The sequence below is a fragment of the Rhinopithecus bieti genome, unplaced genomic scaffold (assembly GCF_001698545.2).
Source record: "Rhinopithecus bieti isolate Rb0 unplaced genomic scaffold, ASM169854v2 scaffold_69980, whole genome shotgun sequence".
NCBI classification, from domain to species: Eukaryota; Metazoa; Chordata; class Mammalia; order Primates; family Cercopithecidae; genus Rhinopithecus; species Rhinopithecus bieti.
This window is the reverse complement of record NW_016826299.1, coordinates 302107-327212: the sequence shown is the minus strand read 5'-3', so window position 1 is coordinate 327212 and position 25106 is coordinate 302107. Positions and strand designations below refer to the sequence as shown.

General features: G+C 45.4%; 1 protein-coding gene across 1 annotated transcript in view; it reads right to left on the bottom strand.

Moving 5' to 3' along the window:
* The window catches only part of PCSK6 (proprotein convertase subtilisin/kexin type 6), a 193292-nt gene that overhangs the window by 115126 nt on the left and 53060 nt on the right, over nt 1-25106 (bottom strand). The window contains exons 5-8 of the mRNA XM_017863382.1: nt 15752-15862; nt 15088-15231; nt 13761-13837; nt 11720-11808 (exon numbers count right to left, since the gene is read on the bottom strand). Coding sequence (XP_017718871.1) covers nt 11720-11808; nt 13761-13837; nt 15088-15231; nt 15752-15862 — 421 coding nt within the window. The remainder of the gene's footprint in view (nt 1-11719; nt 11809-13760; nt 13838-15087; nt 15232-15751; nt 15863-25106) is intronic.

Here is a 25106-nt window from a genome sequence, read left to right as displayed (position 1 = left end):
CTGATGGGTTTATCAGGGGTTTCTGCTTTTGCTTCCTCCTTATTTTTCTCTTGCCACCACCATATAAGAAGTGTCTTTCGCCTCCCACCATGATTCTGAGGCCTCCCCAGCCATGTGGAACTGTAAGTCCAATTAAATGTCTTTTTCTTCCTAGTCTCGGGAATGTCTTTATCAGCAGCATGCAAATGGACTAATACAGTAAATTGGTACCCATAGAGTGGGGCGTTGCTGAAAAGATACCCAAAAATGTGGAAGCAACTTTGGAACTGGGTAACAGACAGAGGCTGAAACAGTTTGGAGGGCTCAGAAGAAGACAGGAAAATGTGGGAAAGTTTGGAACCTCCTAGAGATTTGTTGAATGGCTTTGACAAAAATGCTGATAGTGATATGAACAATAAGGTCCATGGTCAGGTGGTCTCAGATGGAGATGAGGAACTCGTTGGGAACTGGAGCAAAGGTGACTCTTGTTATGTTTTAGCAAAGAGACTGGCAGCATTTTGCCCCTGCCCCAGAGATCTGTGGAACTTTGAACTTGAGAAAGATGACTTACAGTATCTGGCAGAATAAATTTCTAAGTAGCAAAGCATTTAAAAGGTGACTTGGGTGCTGTTAAAAGCATTCTGTTTTAAAAGGGAAGCAGAGCATAAAAGTTCAGAAAATTTGCAGCCTGACGACGCAGTAGAAAAGAAAAACCCATTTTCTGAGGAGAAACTCAAGCCAGCTGCAGAAATCTGCATAAGTAACAAGAAACCTAACATTAATCCCCAAGACCACGGGAAAATGTCTCCAGGCCATGTCAGAGACCTTCACAGCAGCCCCTCCCATCAGAGGCCCAGAGGCCCAGGAGGAAAAAAGTAGTTTCATGGGCCAGGCCCAGGGTCCCTGTACTATATGCAGCCTAAGGACTTGGTGCGCTGTGTCCCAGCCACGCCAGCCGTGGCTGAAAGGAGCCAATGTAACAGCTCGGGCTGTGGCTTCAGAAGGTGGGAGCCCCAAGCTTTGGCAACTTCCACATGTGTGTTGAGCCTGCAGGTGCACAGAAGTCAAGAATTGAGGTTTGAGAACCTCCACCGAGATTTCAGAAGCTGTAGGGAAACACCTGGATGCCCAGGCAAAAGTTCGCTGCAGGGGTGAGGCCCTCATGAAGAACTTCTGCTAGGGCAGTGCAGAAGGAAACTGTGGGGTCAGAACCCCCCAAAGAGTCCCTACTGAGGTACTGCCTAGTGGAGCTGTGAGAAGAGGGCCACCATCCTCCAGACCCCAGAATGGTAGATCCACTAGCAGCTTGTACCATGTGCCTGGAAAAGCTACTATATATCCCTTGCTATTCTCGTGATAGTGAGTAAGTCTTATGAGATCTGATGGGTTTATCAGGGGTTTCTGCTTTTGCTTCTTCCTCATTTTTCTCTTGCCGCCACCATGTTAAGAAGTGGCTTTCACCTCCCGCCATGATTCTGAGGCCTCACCAGCCATGTGGAACTATAAGTGCAATTAAACCTCTTTTTGTTCCCAGTCTTGGGTATGTCTTTATCAGCAGTGTGAAAACAGACTAATGCAAACATCCACTGGCATATTTACAAAAACTGAACATGTATCAGGACACAAAGATATTCTCCATAAATCCAAAAGACAGAAATTATACAGAACATTCTCTGATCCCAGTGTAATAAAGTTAAAAATTAACAACAAAAGGAGCATCAGAAATCTGTGCAGTTGAAAAATTTTATAAATCTCTTCTAAATAACTCCTGGGTTAAAGAGAAAAATCTAAGCTGAAACGTACAATTATTTGGAAATATATAGCAATAAAAGCACTATATAATTAAACTAGTAATAGGTGATGAAAGGAGAACGTATGAATTTTTATTTATTAGAACACATGAAATCCTGAAAATAAAGAACTAAATACACATTCCATTCAAGGAGTAGAACACAACAACAAATTTAAAAGCTGAAGGAATTAATAAATAAGAAAAACCAGTCATTTATGAGGTAGGAAATAAAGGAACTCGATTTTTTTTTTTTTAAAACCTAGTTCTCTGCAAAAGCCTGTTTTTTAATTTTTACTTATACTATTTTTTACAATTTTAACTTTTACTTTGGATTCAGGGGGTATATGTGAAAATTTATTACATGGGTATATTGTATGACACTGAGGTGAAGAAACCTATTTTATTAAAATAGAAATTTTCATCAACCAAGGGAAAAAAGAGGAGACATCACAAATAAGATTAGAAACAATTATAACTATAAAATGGAGATATATTTTAAATTATGAGAATGATATTAAATTTACATTATATATTTGAAAATCTTGAAAAATTGATGATTTTCTAGGAAGATTTAATTACAAAAACTTCCTCAAGAAGAAACAGAAAACCTGAATAGGTTTAGTGCTTTTGAAAGTCACCACATCCAGACTAGTTAATCAGCTCTACCAACACTTCAGAAATCAGGCACTATCCACAATATATTAACTGTTTCAGAGCACAGTAAAAGAAAATTTCCTAACTCATTCTAGGAGACTGGCATAACTCTGATAAACAAGCTAGAGAGAAACATCACAAAACAGAAACTGTAATTCTATCCATTTTATAAATAAAGATGTAAAACCACACAGAAGATACCAACAGTTGAATGCAGATGTATTAAAAAAACAATATTCATGATCAAATGGAACTTATTTCAAGAATGAAAGAAAAAATTTCCAATTTAGGAATTTTTTTTTTTTTTTGAGACAAAGTCTTACTCTGTCACCCAGGCTGGATTGCAGTGGCGCCATCTCAGCTCACTGCAGCCTTCATCTCCCAGGTTCAAGCGATTCTCCTGCCTCAGCCTCCTGAGTAGCTGGGATTACAGTGGCCTGCCACCATGTCTGGCTAATTTTTGTATATTTAGTAGAAATGGGGTTTCAACATTTTGGCCAGGCTGGTCTCGAGCTCCCGACATCAGGCGATCCACCCACTTTGGCCTTCCAAAGTGCTGGGATTATAGGCGTGAGCCACCGTGCCTAGCCCAGTTTAGGAAATCTATTAATGTAACTTACTACACTACACAGATTAAACAATAAAATTGAAAAAATATAATAATCTCAATAGATACTTTTAAGAATTCAACATTCATTCCTGATCAAATCTCTTAGAAATCTAGGAATATAATAAAATTTTCTCAACTTGATAAAGGGTAACTACAGGGAAGACACTGACAAATGGCATAAAACTAGAAGTATTCCTGTATTAAGTCAGAAATCAAGAAGAACCTATAACCAACACTATTCAATATTCATCAGGAACTCCTACATATTCAAATAGGCAAGCAAAGAAATGAGAGTTATTAATATTAAAGACAGAAAACCACCATTATATTTACAGAGAGCTATTACATACATCCAGAAAAGCCAAGAGAATCCAAGGGAAAACAACAGCACCCATAGAGATCAATAAGGTGACCAGAAACAAAACCCAACATACAAAAATCAATAGCTTTCCTATATCCATTTCAATAATGACAAATTAGAAATATAATTTTTTTTAAAAACCTAGATCTATATCTAATAAGAAATTTATAAAATCGATATGGAGGAAGTGATAAAACTTTAAAAAACAATGTAAAAGAAGACCTGAAGAAATAAAAACATACCATGCTCTTGGGTGGGAAGACTCATTATTGTAAAGATGTCATTCTCCCCCAATTAATCTATAATTTCCAAGCACTCCCAATCAAAATCCCAACAGGGTTTTTTTGTTTGTTTGTTTGTTTTTAATGTAACTTGACAAGCAGATTCTCAAGTTCATCTGAAAGAGAAAATGTGCAAGAATAGCAAAGTAATTTTTGAAAAGGAACCATAAGAGAAAATTTGCCCTATCAGTTTCCAAAAAACAAAAACAAAACCCCAAAACTCTCCTAAACTGTAATAATTCAAAGTGTGGTATTGTTAGGGCTTATGAAGGAACTGACTAATGAAACGTAAGGGCAGACCCAGTGTCCATATGGGGATCTAGGGTGTGATGAGGGCTACATGTGGCAATCACCAAATATTGATTTGGGGGGATCTCTCCTTCACACTGCTCACAGAAATAAATTCCATATGGATCAAAAAGCTAAACCGAAAGGCCGGGTGTAGTGGCTCACACCTGTAATCTCAGCACTTTGGGCAGCTGAGGTGGGTGGATCACCTGAGGTTAGGAGTCCGAGATCAGCCTGGCCAACATAGTGAAACACCATCTTTACATAAAAAATACAAAAAAATTAGCCAGGCATGGTGGCGGGCACCTGTAATCCCAGGTACTTGGGAGGCTGAGGCAGGAGAATCACTTGAACCCAGGAGGCGGAGGTTGCAGTGAGCAGAGATCGGGCTGCTGCACTCCAGCCTGGGTGACGGAGTGAGACTCTGTCTCAAAAAAAAAAAAAAAAAGAAAAAAAAAAGTTAAACAGAAAAGAGAAAACCACAAAAGTTTTAAGAGAAACTACTGTCCTAAAACTGTAAGTTTTTAGAGGAAATACAGAATAGGTTTACTATCTTGGGCAAGATCCCAAACTCAAGAATCATGAAGGAAGATGAACAAATTTGACATCATAAAAACTTTACTTTGTTTTTTTTGAGACAGGGTCTCACTCTGTCACCCAGGCTGGAGTGCAATGACGCAATCATGGCTCACTGCGGTCTCGACCTCCTAGGCTTATGCAGTCCTCTCACCTCAGCCTCCCAAGTAGCTGGGACTATAGGCACGTGCCACCTTGCCCGGCTAAATGTTTCAAATTTTTTGTAGAGACAGCGTATCACACCATGTTGACCAGGTTGGTCTCAAATTTCTGGGCTCAAGAGGTCTTCCCACCTTGATCCCCAAAGTGCTGGGATTACAAGTGTGAACCACTATGCCCAGCCCATAAAAACTTTAAACAGATTTTTATTAAAAAATTATATATGAAAGGGGGGCACAAATCATCACTGTACAGCTTGACAACTTAATAAAAAATTAAAGTATCTCTAAAATGAAAGACATCAGGGACCAGTGAACACACAAGGGTACACCACTACCCCTCTCTGGAAACAATGAAGATGACACGTGCCTCTGTGGATTCCTGAGAGTGTAAAATTTCTCCCCAAGGTAGGTGCTAATGCACCTGAAGGCAACATGACTAGGGAAATTGGGGGCTGAAGGAGTGTATTCTTTTCTTTTCTTTTCTTTTCTTTTTTTGAGACAGAGTCTCACTCTGTTGCCTAGACTGGAGTGCAATGACACAACCTTGGCTCACCAAAACCTCCACCTTACAGGTTCAAGCAATTCTCCTGCCTCAGCCTCCCAAGTATCTGGGATTATAGGTCCCCACCACCACACCCAGCTAATTTTTGTATTTTTAGTGGAGACAGGGGTTCACCATGTTGGCAGGCTGGTCTGGAACTCCTGACCTCAGGTGATCTGCCCACCTCCACCTCTCAAAGTGCTGGGATTACAGGCATGAGCCACCATGCCTGGCTATTTCTTAATATAATTTGGACAGTTCCTCTGTTTCTTTCATTTGATTTAATTATTTTTATGTGACAACATTTATAAGGAATACACAGTTTTACAAAGAAAACTGGTTAAACTATGTCTACAGGTTTTTTGACACCTTACTATTCAAAAGGTGCAACCAAATTTCTCTCCCCTTGGGTGTATGCTAAACTTAGTGATCCATTTCTAATACACAGAGAATGGCTAAAGAGATGCTGCGTGACTTCTGAGATGAGGTCATAAAAGACACTGCTGATCTGGTTTTGTTTTTTCTCCTGAATCACTCGTTATGAGGGAAGCTAGTTACCACGTTATGGGGACACTCAAGCAACCCTCTGGAAAGGTACACATGGTGGGGAATCAGGGACTCCAGCCAACAGCCCCGTAAGTAACTGATCTTGGAAGTGAATCCTCCAGACTCAGTCAAGTCTTCAGACTACAATCACAGCCAACAGCTTGACTGGTACTTCATGAGTGACCCTGAACCAGAAACATTCAGCAAAGCCACTATCTGTGCTGGAAAACAAGTGTTTGTTGTTTTAAGCAGCTACATTTTTAGAATGACTGCCATGCAGCGATAGATAACTAATATACAATCTAATTGATAAAGAACTATAAACCACAAGTTTTAAGTTCAACAATGACAGAGTTGCATATATCAGACTAACTCTTCTTATTAAAGATAACAATTATAAACTCTGAACAAAACAGTTACTTAGAAAAAATTAACTTTTTAAGAGCACTGAAGAAGAACCAGAAAAAGGCAGAGGGTAGGCAGGGGATTCAATTCTTGACAAACCATACTGGGTATGATCCAAGTTGACATGACTTTTCCTCTTGAGAGAAATTTCCATTTCTTTTGGTGCAGAGAGGCTAGAACTCAAATACTAAAGCACAGTAAAGTGTTATCTTATTCTCCAGAGGAGTCAGGGGATAGAGTTTGGGACTGTCAGGGCAGCCGGAAATCGAGAGGAGGAATCTCAGAAAGGAGAGAACTACAGAAGAGAACATATAAACTCCTCACAATCACTTGGCTGAACCCTGAACTATACATGGGCCACCCTCTAAGAAGTCCAGTAGGAAAACAACAGCTGAGAGGCTGGATGAGCTGAGCAGATATTTCAGCTGCTGCCCACTACAGGGCAGTCCATTTGGAGTTTGAGACTTGCTAAGTTAGAGGTCTGGGTTTAAACATTTCAGGCTTTCCATTGAAATACCAAAAGGGTCATAGTCTAGGAGTACAGACTATATCCTGGGGCTAAAGGATTTTCCCCAAGGCTATGAGCAAATCAGAAAGATAACCATTAAAAGAAAGAATAATCAGGTCTCCACAAGCTCACATTTAACCAACTGCTAGAACGAAACTTAATGGTATTCAAAGACAACAGAATTCAGAGTCTCTACGATGTAACAGTATCTACCACACAATAAAAAATTACTAGACATATGCAAAGAAAGAGAAATATATGACCCACTGTAAAGAGAAAACTCAGTCATTATAAACATACTCCTAAAATGACCTAGATACTGGAATTAAGTGCAAAAGACTTTAAAGTATTTCTTATAAACATGTTAAAGAGTCTAAAATAAAAGATAGATATAATGAGGGAAGAGACGGAGACACAGGAGGGATTTGGAAACAGTAAAAAAAAAAGAGTCAAATGGAAATCATAAGACAGAAAAGTAAATATCTGAATTTTTTTTTTTTTTGAGATGGAATCTTGCTCTGTCACCCAGGCTAGAACGCAGTGGTATGATCTCAGCTCAATGCAACCTCCACCTCCCAGGTTTAAACCAATTCTCCTGCCTCAGCCTCCCGAGTAGCTGGGATTACAGGCGCATGCCACCATACCTGACTGACTGATTTCTGTATTTTCAGTAGAAATGGGGTTTCATCATGTTGACCAGGCTGGTCTCGAACTCCTGACCTCAGGTGATCCACCCACCTCAGCCACCCAAAATGCTGAGATTACAGGTGTGAGCCACCATGCCCAGCCCTGAAAACTTTTTTTAAAGACCAGACTGAACACAACAAAAAAAGGAAGGATTAGTTAACTTGAAGTTCAATAAAAATCATCCCATTTGAAGCAGAGAAAAAAGGGTTAAAAAAAATGAACAGTACCTCAGTAAACTGTGAGGTGTATTAAGCAATCTAACAACTATAACTGTGCCCACAGAGAGTAGAAAGAAAATAGAACTAAAAATTTTGAAGAAATATTGACATTTTTCCCCCAAGTTTTCTTTAAAAGAATAACCCACTAAGAAGCACAGAAAACTCAAGCTGGAATTAATATGAAGAAAACTACACAAAAGAATGTTAGAGCCACAGGCAAAGCACAGATATTTAAAAAAATAAAACTATGAAAGCAGCTATAGGGACGGGCCATGGTGGCTCATGCCTGTAATCCCAGCACTTTGGGAGGCTGAGGTGGGAGGATCACTTGAGGCCAGGAGTTTGAGACCAGCCTGGGCAACATAGCAGTATCTCATCCTACAAGGAAAAAAGTTGTTTTTTGTTTTGTTTTGTTTTGATTAGCTGGGAAGGGTTGTGTTCACCTGTAGTCCCAGATACTTGGGAGGCTCATTTGGAAGGATCACTTGAGGCCAGGAGTTTAAGGCTGCAGTGAGCTATGATTGTGCCACTGCAATCCAACCTGGGTGACAGAGCAAGACCCCATCTCTCAAAAAAAAAAAAAAGGAGCCATAGGAACAAATCATATTACTTAAAAGGGAACAACAATAAGGATGACAATTAACAATTGACTCATCATCCAAAACAATGGATAACAGAAGACAATAGAATAACATCTTTAGAGTGTTGAAAGACAAAAAAAAAGTTAGAAGGTTATGTTCAGCATAATTTCTTTTAAGAAAAATGAAGAGAAGCCACTTTCAGATAAAATTTGAGAGAATTTTTCACCAGCATACCTGAACCTCAACAAATACCAAAAGAGATGAGAGATAACCTCAATAAATACCAAAGAGCCTGGAGACAGGCTGAAGATAAATGGAAAGATGGAAATCTGAAGCTAGAAAAAGGAAGACCAGTGGAATGGTACACATGTAGGTAAGTGTATTTCTTTTCATAAGCAGTTTGCAGTCAACCACGTGTTTAAAACAAGAATAACAGAAATGCACTGTGGGTTTATAATATGGGAAGTAAAATATATAAAAACAACAGCACAAACAATGACAGTGAGTGTGGATGGAAACAACCTTAGATTCATACATTAAATAGAAAGTACACTATTAATTCCAGATAGCCTGGGATGAGTTAGGATGTGTGTAACAGGGATATTTTTAAATTAATGCATTGAATATGGTTGAGCACATGCTGCATGTGTAATATTGGGTATGCCATTGACAGAGAAGAAAGAGATGATGGCCACAGTTCTGGGCCTCTAGGAGCTCAGCATGTCTTTGGAGGGAACCAACAAGGAAGATGGCACAGGACCACGTACTGAAGTTTAAAGGGGCAGATGGGAGCCCAGGAGCGGCAGAGCAGGCATTCTGTGAGGGCAGAGCATGAGGGTATGGCTTGAGCCTGACATGAGAGGACTTGACTACCTGTGAGAGTGCTGAGGAGACAATTAGGTCTGTGGCATGGGGCTGGGGTCAGCATGCCACATAAAGATTGAGGACATGAGGTGGAGCTCACACCTCTCTGCAAGGTAGGTGTGGGGTTGAGGCTGGCCTTGACCCAAGGATCTGGTGATAGCCACTGGCTCCAAAGCTGCTGCAAACAGCTTTAGCCCCTCCACATAGGCAGCCACCCCGCTTCCTCCTGGTTCTCCCTCAGAGCCCACCTCTGGGTGGGGTGCCCTAACACAGCCTCCCTCTCTGAGTGTGCTGGCACACAACAGGGAATTTCTCTGGGATGTCCCTGGAGCTGACCATAGAGCTCTTCCTTTTCATGTCTTTAATTTTGGTTGTCACTCAAGAGACTATAATGCATATCCTAACTTATCCCAGTCTATCTGGAATTAATAGTATACTACTTTCTGTATAATGTATAAATCTAAGAGAGTGTTTCCCCTCACCATCACTGTTACCATTTCTGCTGTTGTAATATATAACTTCCTACATTATAAACCCACAGTGCATTGCTATTATTGTTGTTTTAAACACATGCCAAATTCTATCCCTACATTCTCCAAATCTGGAGGGAGCACCTTCACTTGTAGGACTTGGGGAACGTAGGGAAAGAGTTTGGCAATGAGTGTAGAACTATCTAATGATAACGCTGTATTTACTGTGCACCTTATCTGGGAGGATCTTTATGCATGTTACTTCCACTGACTCCACCCCACAATCCATGACATAAGTGTTACCTACCTGTGTGATCCCAGGGAGTGCTCTAAACCAGTGCTTCTCAAATTGTCACTTGGAGACAAATCCCCTGCGATCTTGTTATAATGCAGACCCTGACTCAGTAGGCCTGGGGTGGGGATTCTGCATTTCCAACGGCTCCCAGAGGATGCCATGCTCAAAGTCTAGGGACTTGGGGGAGCAAGGCTCAAGCAACCCTAAAGGTGGGGTCCACCCCTCACTCAAAGAGACACAAATGGTTTTTATTCTCCCACTGAGAGTCTCAGCAAGAGGGAAGGAGGAGTTCAGTTACCCCCTGCGGACTTAGCCCAAGCTGATGGTTTCACACATGGTATCTGACTTCATCCTCATAACAAACCTGGGGAGGCAGCTGCCTCATGGTCATTTCACCCCACAGGTAAAGAAACCTTGGCTCAGAGAGGTTATGTAAGTTGTCCAAGGACACACAGTCAGTGAATGGTGGGAATGGAACTGGCACCCAGGTTGGCCCGATTCTACAGCTCCTGGAGAGACATCTCAGGGCTCTGCACCCATCATCAAAGGCTCCAGGGAGAACTTATATATCTCAGTGTGCAAGAACTATCCACAAAGCAGTAAGGCCATTTGACAGTCTCCTGATTTGTTCGCAGAACACGCCCTTGGGGGTTAATTCTGTTATAAAATGAAAATTCAAGCCACTTTCAAGATTTCCATGGGAAAAGACAGGCAGAGAGTCCTAAACGAAGTAAAAGCTAAGGACCCTCTTTTCGAAACACAAGAAATTCCCCCAAGGACTAGTGATCCAGGGAACCTTGGCCCAACCTCCCTGCCTGGTATTGCTCATAAGTGCAGCCAAAGGGGCTGCAGCCACCCTCACCAAGGCTCAGTGGCAGGAACGGCAGTGCCCCGGGAAGGTGGCTTCCCACTGCAGCCACCTGAGTGAGCAGGAGCACCTTCGAACTGAGAGGCAGACAGGTCTCCTGGGTGAAGCCGCAGTCCCTGGAGGCTCTCTGGCACTCCTCTCTGCTGCCCCCACTTGCTCAGTTCCCGGGTCACTGACATGCACCTAGAGGGGCCTTCAGAGCACTTGGTGACTGAGCTGTCACACTGCTGGGCTCCCATGGGGAGCAGAAAGACATTCAACACTTTACTCCAAAGCCTCATCCTAGCAAGGGCAGCTTGATTGACCAGTGTAAGAAGCTAAATAGCAAGGCCAGATGCACGCAGGGTCAGGGGCAGCTGCTGCTCTGTAAAGGGACCAAGAAGAGCTGACTCCCTGGTGAATGAGATGGGGGAGAGTTGGATCCAGGGAGCACTTCACAGAACAGAGCAGGCATGAACTGCCGTAAGGCACAGGTGGACGGAGCCAAGTGGAGAGGCAGGGGGAAGCGGGGATGGGAATGGTTCAAGCCCAGGCATAAATCGGGAAGACCAGATGTGTCTAAGGGACACTATGACAAATGTCCTCTAAGGCCAGGGCAGGGGCAGGAGAAGTGGTCCAGCAAGCTTGAGTGGGAGTCGGAACCCAGGGAAGGTTCTGGTCCCAGGTAAAAGCTGTGACTCTGTCTGGGAAGTGACAGGGAGCCACTGAAGGCTATTGGCAGCGGGGAATCAATGCAGCCTTCTAGGAGTCAGCGGCCAGGCCAGCAGGACCAGAGGAGAGAGAGTACCTTTCCGATGGGAACTGCAATGGCTTTTCAGGCAAAACAGTAAGTAGTTCCTCTGTTTTGAGGCCCCAGTCCCTGTGGGCCAGTTGCCTGGGCCATGATACAGATGGCACTGCTGCTTCTGGCCCAGGGGCCTGCTGACATGGCCAAGGCCAAAGGACAGGAGGCTGCTGAGACCAGCGGACAGGGAGCTCTCCAGCTGCCCCCGCCCCAGGCCCCTTAGCTCGCAGGCTGCTGCGCCCGGCCTTACCTCCTATTTTGGCATTGTATGCTATGCCCACGATGCAGTAAGAGTTGTTTGCTGAAGCAGCAACTTCTCCCGCACAACGAGTACCGTGTCTGAAACAAGGGAAAAACCAAGTGAGGACGCAGCCCAGAAAGTTTCAGCGAATTCAGTGTATGGCTCAGTTCAATGTAACAAGAGAGTCAGTTGTCCGAAGCCCAGAGATGTCATTAAAGCCCATTTCCTGCAGCCCCTCTCACCACCAACCCCACTCTGAGAGAAGGCACCAAGTCAGCCTGGGTACAGCCCTTCCTGGCATCCTGAATGTGGCAAGTGCTCATTCAAGGTAACCTCTTCCAGGATGCCTCCCCTGACCCCCATGTTGGAGGAAGGTGCCTGCCCCAGTGCCCGTGGCCCTATACCTTCCTCCTCCCAGCACGTGTAGTTGGCACATGGCCACTGCTGTGTAGGGTGGGTGCTGCGCCACCTCGGCCCCATGTCTCCTGTGGTTGGCAGCATGGACACCTGCTGCCCGGCAAGATGAAAGAACGGACTGGTGCTGATGTCACCTGCCTCATCCCCTATGCGCCTATAACACCATGCTCACCCTGAGGCAGCCCTTCCTGTGCTTCTAAGGCCATTTAAGCTGGAGCTGAGGAAGAATGCTCTAAATTAAACACTCAGCAGCTGGGGGACTATGAAGAAATGACCAGAAAAACAAATTGCTTTCCTCAGTAATGACCCCATTCTCTGATGTGCCACATCGGGTCAATTCCTTCAGCGGGGGCCAAAATAGGAGCAACTTGAAATAGCACATCTTTGAGAAGAGTCCACAGAGGATGGAAATCATTGATTCAAATTTAAAGCCGCCTTTAAAAATCGCCCCAGGCAGCAGCCCTTTGGAAGAGAGTCATCTGTCCTTCCCTGGAAGCTACACAGCTTCAAGTCCAGGGCTATTTCCGGGGTCACAGAGCTCGATGGATGGCTCAGGATGGGACTGAATCCTACCCTTCAAGGGTCACTGCATGGTATGTGGATCATTCCTCCTTTGCCCCAGGCGTCCTCACTGGCAACAGGAAGGGCACCTTGGGACGTGCATGAGACTGGGCCGCTGCAGGCTCCCGGGAGCTCTGCAGCCTGCTGTGTGGAACTCCAGTGGCCTGTGCATCCGTTTGTGAATCTCAGAATCAAAGCAACCACAAACTAAAAGACTATAATCGGGGACGCCCCCTCAGCAAGCATCCTGTCAACAATGGGGAGGAAGAAGGCTTTTATTATTTTCCTCTAAATATTTTTGGAGGAACGATAAGAGCTCAGGGTATGGGGCATGCTGACGGAGAAAGGAAAGAGACAGCAAATGAACTCCCAGGACCAAGCCCAGGGCAGCCATTTATACTGCAAAGTCACCTGGGCTCTGTCACCCCACTGCCTCCACTTGCAAAGTGACAGTGACACAAAAACACCCGCCATTTCTGGAGAATCTGCTGGGTGCGTTCTTCACGCATCATCTCACTGACCCCTCCTGTGACCCTGTGATGTAGGGGACGTCATTGACCTGGACAAGCCTCTAAGACACCAAGACATGAATTTTCAACCAGCTCACCCAGCATGTACGCAGCCAGTAAGTGGGAGAGCTGGGATCTGAACCTGGGTCTATCCAGCATCACTCATGCCCCTTCTACCTCATTCCTAAGGTCACAGTCACAAAAGCTCAGGCATGTGACCTATGTGCTCAAATAGACCAAACTGCTGTCTTCACACACCAGGTCATGGAGACTGTTAGACTTAAGGGCTTCTCTTTTAAAATATTCCAAGAAAGTTGGACACATTTCTAGCTGCCCGCCAATGGTGATACCTCAGAGGAACAGGCTAACTCCACAGAAGCTGACCATGTCTGAAGGGCTGTGCCTGGCATGGGCTGTGACTCCTGGATAAGCCTGCCTAGCGCCCAGGCAGGGAAGATACACCGGCAGTCACCGCCTCTCCAGCTCCCTCACACACACATTCAATAGCGATGCTGCAGGGAGGGGAAGAGAAGCCGGGGAGAGGAGGCAAGGTGGTGACATACTTATTTTCATTGCTGGCATCATATCGTGGAGATGGGTCATAATCATTGCCGTTGACATCATAGCTGGCGTAGGAATCCTAAGAAATGGAATCTTGGTGAGTGAGGAGAAATGGCGCGGCATATGACAGCTCTGTTTAAATGGATTTTATGTTCTATTGGCAAACAGAGAAACCACATGTGGGATTCCTCTTACTATAGCTATAATCTCCTATATGTTTTTATCGTGGTAAAATATACGTGACAGGAAATATACCACCTTAACCATTCTCGAGTGTATGGTTCGGTGGCATTAAGTGCATTCACAGTGTTGTGCGACCATCACTGCCACCCATCTCCAGAACTCTCTCCAACCTGCAAAACCCCATATCCACTAAAAACTAACTCACCATTCCTCTCTCCCAGGCCCTGGCAAACCCCATTCCACCTTTTTTGTCTAAGATTTTGGCTACTCTGAGTCACTCATGTCAGCGGAATCATGCAGTATTTGTCCTTTTGTGACTGGCTTATTTCACTTTGCATAACGTCCAAGGTTTATCCATGTTGCCATGTGTGTCAGAATTTCCTTAACTTTATATTTTCAATAGGTACGCTTTTGTTTATATAACTGTAATAATAGTATTCACATAATTTACATCCTCCTTTTAAAATATATGATGAAAGCTTTCCAGTGTTGTTGACATAGTCTGCAAAACTCATTTCTAAGGGCTGCATAATGATCTGTCAGATGGATACAATATGGTTTACTTAATCACTGGTAGGCACCCAGGTCCCTTAGAGGATTTCAAGCATTTATCATATTTACTATATGCCAAGCTTGCTTCCTTACATTTAACTAATTTAGTCCTTACAATAACTCCATGAGAGACCAGTTCTCTTATGAACCCATTTTACAGATGGTGACACTGAGGCACAGAGAAGTAACTTGTTCAAGATCTCAGAGCTAATCATTTGCAGACCCAGGATAGGAACCCAGGTACTCTGGGCCTAGAGACCATGTTTTCACGCTGTCACCCTGTCACTGTTCGTGTTGCTACTATCTGTATGCTGATGATCCCCCTCCATGCATTTCTTAGTTCTTTAGGCTCCATTCCTAAAAGTATATGTGACTCTGCAAGCATGTGGATGAATCCCTCTGCAAAACCCTTGCCCCTGACAGTAGCAAGTAGTAGAATATTCATTTTCCTAATTCTCTCCAGCATAGTTTTCTTTACTGCCTAACTTAATGGGAGTTGGAGGAGAATGGGACCTTACTGTTTTTAAACTTGCATTTACTTAATGACTAGCACAGTTGAGTATATTTGCATGTCAGTTGCGAGGATTGACTTACATAATTTGGGGCCAGGTCAGGGTGATTCCTCTCTATGCCATCATCGAGGATGGTGACCACCACATTTTTTCCTGTGTAGCCCCTCTTCCACGCTGCCTGGACATTCATTTCTGACCGGCAGCGACTGTTCTTGTCGCCACAATGCTGTAAGCACAGAAGACACAAAGTCCCCCCACCATGGACATTCCAGATGCAGAACTGACACTCGGTGCACATCCCACAGGAAGACGCTTAGGCTTGCAAGTAAATAAGGAGGGAACATCTATCCCTGCTTATATAGCAGAGATGCTCTTTCCCATCAGGTCGAGACTCATGCAGAGCGCTCCCTTGCTTTTTCTGCACCTTCAATCTATCACTTTCCCAGGGCATCGCCTCCCAACAGGAGCTCTGTCCAGGGGCTTGGCTTTGCCATTTAGTCATACAGCCTGCATCAAATTGCTTCCCTTCTCAAAGAGCCCCCACCCCAGGCTGTGTGCATAGTTTCAGAAAAAATCCACACGAAAGCTGGTGCTGCACAGCCTTGACATAGGGGCTTTACACCCTCAAGGTGAAGTGTGTCTGTCTGGAGATGTTTGAATTTAGCTTCATTGGGGGGAAATTAACCCATTTCAGAGACCTGGCAGGGCAAGTGTCCTGGGGCAGAGAGAGGTCCTGTCCTACTTACCAGGTACCACATGTTGGACCAAATGGGGTCGTTGAAGTAAAGGGCCTGTGGGTCACTTCGCACCTGTCTCTTCACCCTTCGTTTCACTTCCTGTTGCTGGAGCCATTTCACCTACCAGAAGAAATGCAATTACTGTTTATATTAGAAATGATTTCTTGATTTCATGTAGCCTCTTTGCAGGTGCTACAGGCTTCCTTGTGCATGAATATCTGTGTCATAGATATTTTAGATGGCAAGTTCCTGGGGACATTTTCACTTCAAAGTGACTACATTTGAAAGATGAGAACTTGTTTGTATATACAGAGGAAGAAATAACACCACTCTGATAGATTTTGAAGTCGCTATACTAAAAGAAAGACAGTGCTCACACCTGTAATCCCAGCACTTTGGGAAGTCGAGGCAGGAAGATCGCCTGAAAGACTAGCCTGGGCAACGTGGTGAAACCCCACCTCTACAAAAAAAATATATAGCTGGGCATGGTGGCACATGCCTGTAGTCCCAGCTACTCAGGAGGCTGAGGTGAAAGGATTGCTTGAGCCTGGGAAGTCAAGGCTCCAGTGAGCCATGACTGTGCCACTGCACTCCAGTCTGGGCAACACAGCAAGACCCCGTCAAAAAAAAAAAAAAAAAAGAGAGAGAAGAAGGAAGGAAGGGAGGGAGGGAAGGAAGGAAGCCAGTCTTGTGAAGTTGCCAATAAATTATTTGGTGACCCTTGTCCTGAAGAAAAAGGAAATACATACATGGGAAAGCAATGAATGAAGAAAGTGTTTGGTTAATCGGCACTGGAATTTGCTTTACAGCAAGGACATAAGTAAATATGATAAGCCATATATTGGAAAATTTGGCAGCCACCAGCAACATGGTACCAAAACATGCACAAAGAAAAATCTCGAAAGGAATACAGCAAAATAGTAGTAGCATCAATTCCTGGGTAGTGACATTATTGCTAATTTAAAATTTTACAATTACTTTCAGGATGTCATAAATTGTCTTTCAATTAGCATGATTTGTTTTCATGATCAAGGAAAAAAGTTCACAAGGCTGTATCACTGATATTTAAGACCAAGGATCAAGGCACCAGGCCACCTGCAATAAAGCCCAGCCCCGTGCTCACAGGCTGTGTGACTTAGAGCTGGCAGTGGACATCCATGGCCTCAGGGTGGTGTCCACCCCCACAGTGGGGACAGTCATGGGTTGCCACAGGGTTAATATACGAACACACAGAAAGCCCTCAGACCAGTGCCTGGAGCACACCTGCTCTTATCATCCTGTGTACACATTCCTTTCAAGTTAGAAAAGCTTTTTCATTTTAAAAGGATCTTGGGGTAAAGACTTCATGGGCCCTGAGTGGGAATGTTTCCTTTGGTCTTACCATGGCAGCTCCACCTGATTGTATAATGCTCAAAGCTGGGGTTCAGCCTGGCTCTGGGGCCTGAGATGGGCGGGATAAGGATGGGCAGCAGGGCTGTGCTCTTGAGGAGTCTGCACTACATTCAGGGGATCCCACCTATCAAGAGTATGATGTGAGTTCCAAACAGAGCAGGCTGCATGGAGGAGGCAGCTAGAGGAAGGTGAGGATACAAGAGGAGGGGGAGGGGCCCCAAGGTGACCCAAGGCTGGTGACCAGGGTCGTGCTGGAAGCTGGAACAGAGCTACCTAAGGCTGAACAGGCAGGGAGTAAAGGTACCCAAGGGCAAAGGGATAAGATTTCCCTTCCTCCTCCCTGAGCCTCGGCCTCTCCACATCATCCTGACCCAGGAGAGCTGAGCACCTGCATACATAGCTCACATTTAGGACTGGGGATGATCTCCAAGGCATCCTTGGTGTACAGGACAAAATGCCGGAAGAGAGGCATCCCAGCCTGTCCCATCCCGATGTAATTTGTCTATAAAACACCAGCAGACCAGACGCCTTAGAAACACTGCAAAGGGCTCAAAATCAATTTCACGTCAGACACTTAAAAAATCCTCAGCACCAAGTCCTGGATAATTTATAATGGCCGCTGATAGATACTTCCACAGAAAATAAAACTATAAAATGAGATATTTTGTTCCTAATACCTGCTGATGGCATTTTGCAATGTCCCCATATATTACTGCCTGAACTAGAAAGCTTTTACCTGGTCTAAGATGCAGCAAACAATATTTCATAATCTGTTAAGCACCCTATTATAAAATTCAGTGGTATGTAGATCCTGCGCAGCCCAAAGCTCCCAGGGATGTTCTGCCCCTCCTGCCAGGCTGAGCCCTGCTTGTGCTAAGGGGCCCCGAACTCACTTTCTGTTCTAACAACATCCAGCCCCTTCCAACTGTTGTGCCCACCAGACCACACTTCCAGTCAGAGGAGGAGGCATACTCTGCCCTTCCAAGCCCAAGTGGATGACGCCCCACTAATCAGCTGGGAGATGTGGGAAAGCATAGAGCCAGAAGTCATAAGAGTGTTCCTCGGCAGGAAGGAAGAGCCTGAGCAACCCGGCCCCTGGCCCTTGCTGGGCTCTGGGAAAAACCCCACATCACTGGCATACAGTTCTGAGGGAGGCTGTGATAGCCTGGGGCCTGCAGCACAGTTTGGGGCTCTCTCTCTGGTGTGGTCACAGGGGCAGCCCTCTCTCTGCTAACAGACCTTCTCATTGTAAGTCTCCAATGGCAAGTGAGGTGCTGTCAGGCCAACGGAACTGAACGCTGTACAACAGATGATTGACCAGGCACGGGGGCTTCTCTGTGGAGATGAGGTGCAGGCAGACAGTGCAGTCGCAGAGGCTGATTCACCCAGCGGCCACTCTGTCCCTTCCTCTGGGTTCCAGTCACTCCCTTCCTTCTCACTCAGCTCCAGGACAGCACAAGGGGATCCCGGATCCCACTTCCTACCCATCACAAAGAGAAAGTCATTTTCCAGGTTCACCTTCCCCAATGTCTCTGGACAGCAGGCATCCTGGGGTCACTTATTCTGTGGGTCACTCAACAAAAACGCACTGAGTCTTCCTGTTTCTCTGGCGCTAGGTTCTGGGAAGATCAGCATGAATATACCTGGTTCCCAGCCAGGACCAAAGTGCCTCTCCCTCCCCTCCCCAGCTGGGACGCAAAGCTCTGCCTTCAATGCCCCCTCGGGGTGAAACCAGGAGCCACCTGGACACTCTGTGGAGGTCAGAGGTGTGTTACCAGCCCCAAAACAAGTGACTAAAACTCCAGCTCTCCCATCGAACGGAAGCAACCCTCACAGCTTGCAGTGCGCAGAGATTGCACCATTGCACTCCAGCCTGGGCGACAGAGTGAGACTGTCTCAAAAAAAAAAAAAAAAAAAAAAAAAAAAAAAAAAAAAAAAATGTGATTAGGTCTTAATGACTGCTGGATGACATCTGTTGACTTTTTTTGTGGAAGATCAACTATAGGTGATTTGGGGCAAAGGCAAGGTTTGCCAAATGCCACTTCTAGCCCAAACACAAACCATCTTTCTCTGCGAATCTGTAGAAAGTGTCAGGATTTCTTCAAAGTCATATTTTGAAGACAGAACTTCACTGTGATCTTTTTCCTTTTCTCTATTTCCCAAATGTACGTCTCCTGCTAAACATGCAGCATACTTATAGTTCTAACCGTGAAGAAGGCTTCAGCATCTTCTCAAGACAAGTGCACAGCAACTCTTTCTTTTGTAGTGTGTGCTTCCTCCAGCTTTCTTCTTGAGAAGTCAAGTTAAAATGAGGCATCCGTTGACTGTCCCTCTGTTGATAAGGCGAGGTAAAATCTAAGGATGTTCCTAAAGGGTAACACAACAAGCAGAGACCCAGGAGGGGGCCCTGCTCATGTTCCAGTAAACGGCCTGCCATGTCACAGGCTGTCCGTGCCACTGAGTTGTGATCCTTGTCCAAGGGTCCTTTCAGCAAGCAGCCATGGGCAGACTTCGCCATGTCTTCTTCCCTGTGGGCCACAGGTGGGCCAGAAGCTTGCAGACACATCAGTCCCAGGTGTGACAAGCAACAGGGGCGGGTGTTTTGAAACTTTCACTCATGAGCCAGTGTCACCAAAGAGAGCATGAAATCCCTCCCACTTGCACTTCCACCCAAAGCCACCACGTCCTGCCCTAACTTCAAGCCCTTGCCTATTTGTGGGGGGCCCTGCTGTGGCTCAGGAAGGCCCCTAGAAGTTCTTGGGAGCTGGAGAGTCCTAAAAGGAGAGGGGCTTCACAGTCTTTGCTCTGAGATGGAGTGAAGGCCACAAAGGGCATACACAGAGACCCTCCCCCAGGGGTCCAGGGGTCCCACACAGCATCAAGGGAGTCAAGCTGCTGAGGTTCCTTGAAGTACACACCAGCAGGGCTGGGGACACCAGGTTCACACAGGTTCTGCACAGTTGTAGCCAAAGCAAGGGAGACAGCTCAGCCCGCTCTTTCTTTTCTCTTTTCTCCCTGGTTTCATCAAAGTGAAGGCTACTTTATTCTGTAACTGTGAAAGAACAAGGGGACTGCAAGCCAGCCCTAACTGTATACCAGGGCACATCAAGGGAGGGAGTCAGAGGCCAGACCTTGCACCCAGGAGTCACCAAGCTCTAAAGGCTCCTCCAGGAGAGATCAATCAGAGCACCATAGAAAATAAACCTGTTATTCTCTCTGTGTGGGAGGTGGGCACCCTGCCTGGGCCTCTGCCTCCAAGCTGTAAAGCCGTGGCTGTGACCAGTCCCTCTCTGAGAGCTTGTGCACTCAATAGTCTATGGCGCTTAGATCTCGATTCCTATCAACCTTGACTGCTCTGAGCACTTTGCTGGGCCAACATCCAACCAGCTAAAGAGCTAAATGAGAAGGCTGAGAGGTGAATTTAAAGAAAGAAAAATCCCACTCCTTGACAAGTGCCTGTCACTGCATAACGTGAAATGTGGCCCTTCTCTCACTGACAGGCAATGATTAATGCACCACGCCGGAGTCTTCTTGCCCTGGATCCCACAGTCCCTCAAGGAGTGGAAGGATAGGCTCAAGTCCCAGAAACCCTAGAACTGTTTACAAAATGGTGCCAGCATGAGCATGATTTCTTTTTTCTTCCGGAGAGCGAGAGGCCCCACAACTTTCATCAGCTTTTCAAAGGGGCCTGTGATCCCCCCCAAATGGCTAAAAACCACTGAACCAAGCTAGACAGAGGTAGAAAGCAGATCAAAGTTTTCCCTGAGTGAGGGACCGGTACTACGGCTGTCATCTTCCAGCAGGGCAAGGGGACCATCACCACAAGTGAGATGATTAAATGGTTTCATGAGAGCCCATCACAGTGAGGTGCCCAGGCCCACCTGTGGTGCTGCACTGGCTCACCTTGGGGTGGGGCTGGGGGAAACACCAGGCTGCCATGGCAACCACACAGCAGGAACCCAGTGAGTAAGCCTGGGCTGTAGAGGAGGGGGAGGAGGAACCGAAAAATAAAAGACATTCTAACTCAGCCTAGAAAGCCACCCCTACCACCACCTCCCATGTCATCCAGGCAGCTGCAAGCCCAGCTCCCTCCCCACTTCCTCACCTGCAGCCATAACTGTAACAGTGTAGAGACCATTTCTTGAATTCGTTCCATCAAAGTTGAACTACAGGTGCCAGAAGACCCCTGCTTAACGGTCATGAGAGAGGGAAGTCTTCACTCTGCCGGTGATGGAAATGGGACGGTGTGTGTGAAAGCTCTTTGGGAAAGTGAAGCTATTCATTTGTAAGTTAGTTCTGATTTTGCTGAAAGGGGACAGAAGGTGCCCCTCCCCCTACTGCCCGCCACCCACCTCCACTCACTGACAACAGAAGAGGCAGCCAGAGCCCGGCTTCACCTATTGTTAGGGGCTGACCTGTGAACCCCTAAATTCTTATGTTGAAATCTTAACCCCGGATAGCTCACAATGTGACTCTAATGGGAGATAAGGGCCTTAAAGAGGTAATTACGTTAATATGAGGTCATGATGGGGGGGCTAATCCAATCTGACCAGTGTCCCATGAGAAGAGGAGATTAGGACAGAGTCACTCGCAGAGAGGGACAACCATTTGAGGATGCAGCAAGAATTCAGCCATCTGCAAGAGACCTCAGAAGACACCAACCCTGCCAACACCGTAATCTCAGTCTTCCCACCTTCCTAATTGCGAGACAATACATTTCTGTGGTTGAAGCCCCCACATCCTATGGGACTTTGTTACAACTGCCCCAGCTGACTAACAACCTATGAAGTCCGACGCTGCTCAACATATCTGATACCCAGTCACTGTCCGTACTTCTGTTATTTTAGCTCCAGCAAAACAGGATACAGCTTTGTCGATTCAAACTATATTTAGGATTTTTCTATAATTTAGCCAAGGTGGGTCAGAATTTACTTCTAAAGTATTTACATAGAAAGAAGTTGCTTATGTTATACATATCTTGCTTATGTGAACCAAATCTGTGGAACTTGAGATATGCTTCAGTAAGCATTGTCTACTGTTCTCTGGGTAGCTGCTGGACTTGTAAGGGAGTTAAAAACAAATGGTATGTGGCCTTGGCCCTTGATAACTTCCTGTTGCATTGGCAAGAGATGGGCTTGCATGCTTTGAACTCCAAGTTCCTCTCTCCCGATGCATCCGCAGAGCACGGTCAGTTTGCCTTCCCATCGCCTCTCCTCTGGTTCTGGAATACTGAACGCCCTCCCAAGCCTGATGATCCAGGTCCCCCAGGAACCACCTGCAGCTCCCCTGCCGACTCTGTCTCTGTCCCTGACAGATCCCAAACAAACTGAACTAGTCATCGTTCCCAACAAACACTGCTGTGTGCTCCTACTCCAGGGCCAGATCTAGAATACAAACATACTTCTGCTAGAAGAGCAGGCCAAGTCTGCAGCCTCTGAGCAGGCTTCCTGGTGGCAGGGCTACTAGAGCCCAGAGGGGAAGGTAAGGAAGACAGCGACAACAGGGGAAGGTGGGGAGCCATCTGTGCAAAAGCTCTGCAGACGGAAAAAGAGTGAAAGTCATCCAAGGAGGACTTTAAAGGCCAGTGGTGTCTGGGACTCAGGGGGCCACCGGAGACCAGAACAAGCAGGGTTTGGGAGGTGTAGATACAGCTTTGTGGCACCATCAGGCATGTATTTCAGAGGATCCCTCAGGAGCATGGGAGGTGACTGGCTGGGGCAAGGATGCCCATATGAGGCCAGCAAGGGGGGCAGTGCAGTGGTGCAGGCAAGAGATGACAGGAGCTGGGCCTAGGGCAGGAGACACAGGACATGGCAGGGCCGGGTTGTACAGGAGGTGGAGCAAGTGTAGCGGGGAAGGAGAGGTTACCGGCACTGCAGTGAAATGTGGATGAGTGCTTCCCTCTGAGACAGACTTGGGTCAGAGACAGTGAGCTGGGTTTGGGACATGTTGACTTTGAATTGTCTTTGAGACATCTAAGTGGAAGGGCAGAGCATTCAGGTGAAAGAATAAAATGGTGTGGTGTCTTTTAAGGTATATTTACACATTCAAACTTTCTACCAATTCCTAGTAGCCATACCACTAGAACCAGCTCGGTGGTACTTAAAATGTGAACAGCCAGCTTCTCACTGTCATTTGATCACCCTCATGGGGGAGCAGTCCACTGTCCCCATGTGGGCAAATCCACTGGGCCCTGGGCAGCTGCCTGGCCCTGCCCTCAGTCCATTACACAGTTCATCAACCCCTGAGACCAATGTGGTCACTTACTGTCTCTGTGCTCTTGTCAGGAACTTTCTGTTTGTTTGCACTTTGAATTGCTCTAGCACACAAAACTGTTAGATAAAATTCCATCTGTGGTTAATGGAAAGATCTACTTCAACATTGCATCACTGCTGGAAAGAAACCTGAGCTTTGATTAAACTCTGGGGGCAAAGTCCCATCCTACAAAACAGAATGCCTTCTCTGGTCCTTGCAATCATTTTGCAACTTCTAAACTTTAAAGCACTGAAATGAAGCATCAAACCGAAGCCTCCTACGGCCCTATAAGGAGCCACCAAGGCTCCCTCTTCACATCTTTATCCTCCCATTTCCATCACCAATCTGGCTGAGATCTGTAGGGAAGGAAAGAGCTGAACCCAAGTCATCATGCTAAAATGTAAGGTCTGGAAGACACAGGCTGCAACGACTAAGTATAAGCCAGCTTGGAACATAATCAGAACAAGTAATTTTAAAAAAATTTGTGAGCCCCTTCAGTGATTGGTCGACGCTTCTGTAATATCCACCCTTCTCCAGACTTTTGGCAAAAGAACAAGTTAAAAACAAATGCTTTCAGTTTGCTTAAATGACAAGCCTTGGAAAAACCCAGCGACCGATAACTGCACACTGAGAACACTGGGGCTGTTCCTCCAAGGCTAGGGCTGAGTAACAAAGCAATCTGAGCAAAATGGCCCTTTTCAAAGATGGCAAGAAAAACATCAAGTAAAGGTAATTAAGAATGCAAGGAAAATGACTGCACCATTCTGGTACAGGATCAGTGCAAAGAAGATGCCTAATAAGTGTGCATGCACACACACGTGCTTAACAAAGTCCTGCTGTTGACCCCCCCCTTGAGTTTTGTTTTGCTTTCACAAATGTACATTCTATCTGCTTTTATGTGACATGGGGTGGATTGTAAATTCCATCACTTATCAAAGCACTTTTATACAATAGGGACTGGAGCTAATTAAAATAAAATACCATCTGCATTTGATTGAACTTCATCCTAGGCCCCGTAACATTCATTTCCAGTTTGGTCATTTGAACACAATGGCGGCCTTGCATTCCAAAGTTTCTGAATAATATTAAATCATCTTTCCTTTTGTTAATGATATTAATTACACAGCTCTCCCGATGTGAAGGTATCACAAAAATGCTTTGCCAATGTAGGAAAATGTTCCGATGCGCTGCGATAAAAGATAACACTAAATACTTATATAAAACAGCTAATTTCACCAAATATTTAATCGTAATGACTGGGCAGAGTAAATATTAGTCAGACTGACAGCTAATTGATTTGGTTTGCATTAAAGCTAGACAAATTTAAACAGAGGTGTTTCAGTTGCGATTCTGAATTCATAATTCGTTCAGATGTCTGTGTGCTTTCCCCGGGGCTAACCATTTAATTAGAACTGTGAGAAACAATCAGCCAATCCTATGAAAGTTCCAGGAAGGCCTGGGATGCCCAGGCTGTTTACCTTTCTTCCTTTCTCCTTTCTTCTTTACTGGCAGGATGCATCGATAGCAGCCTTGCCAGCAGCTTATTAAGAAGCTCTGTGAAAAGGAGATTTTTATTTGAAAAAATTTAACTGCTATGGTAGCCTTTGCCTAGGAAATCTCTATCCTTCCTTCTGCTGGCTTCAAGGAGACAACTAATGCCTGGGAATGCTTTACCCTCGGACCCAAACTGAATATAGGACTTTTAACACACCTCAAA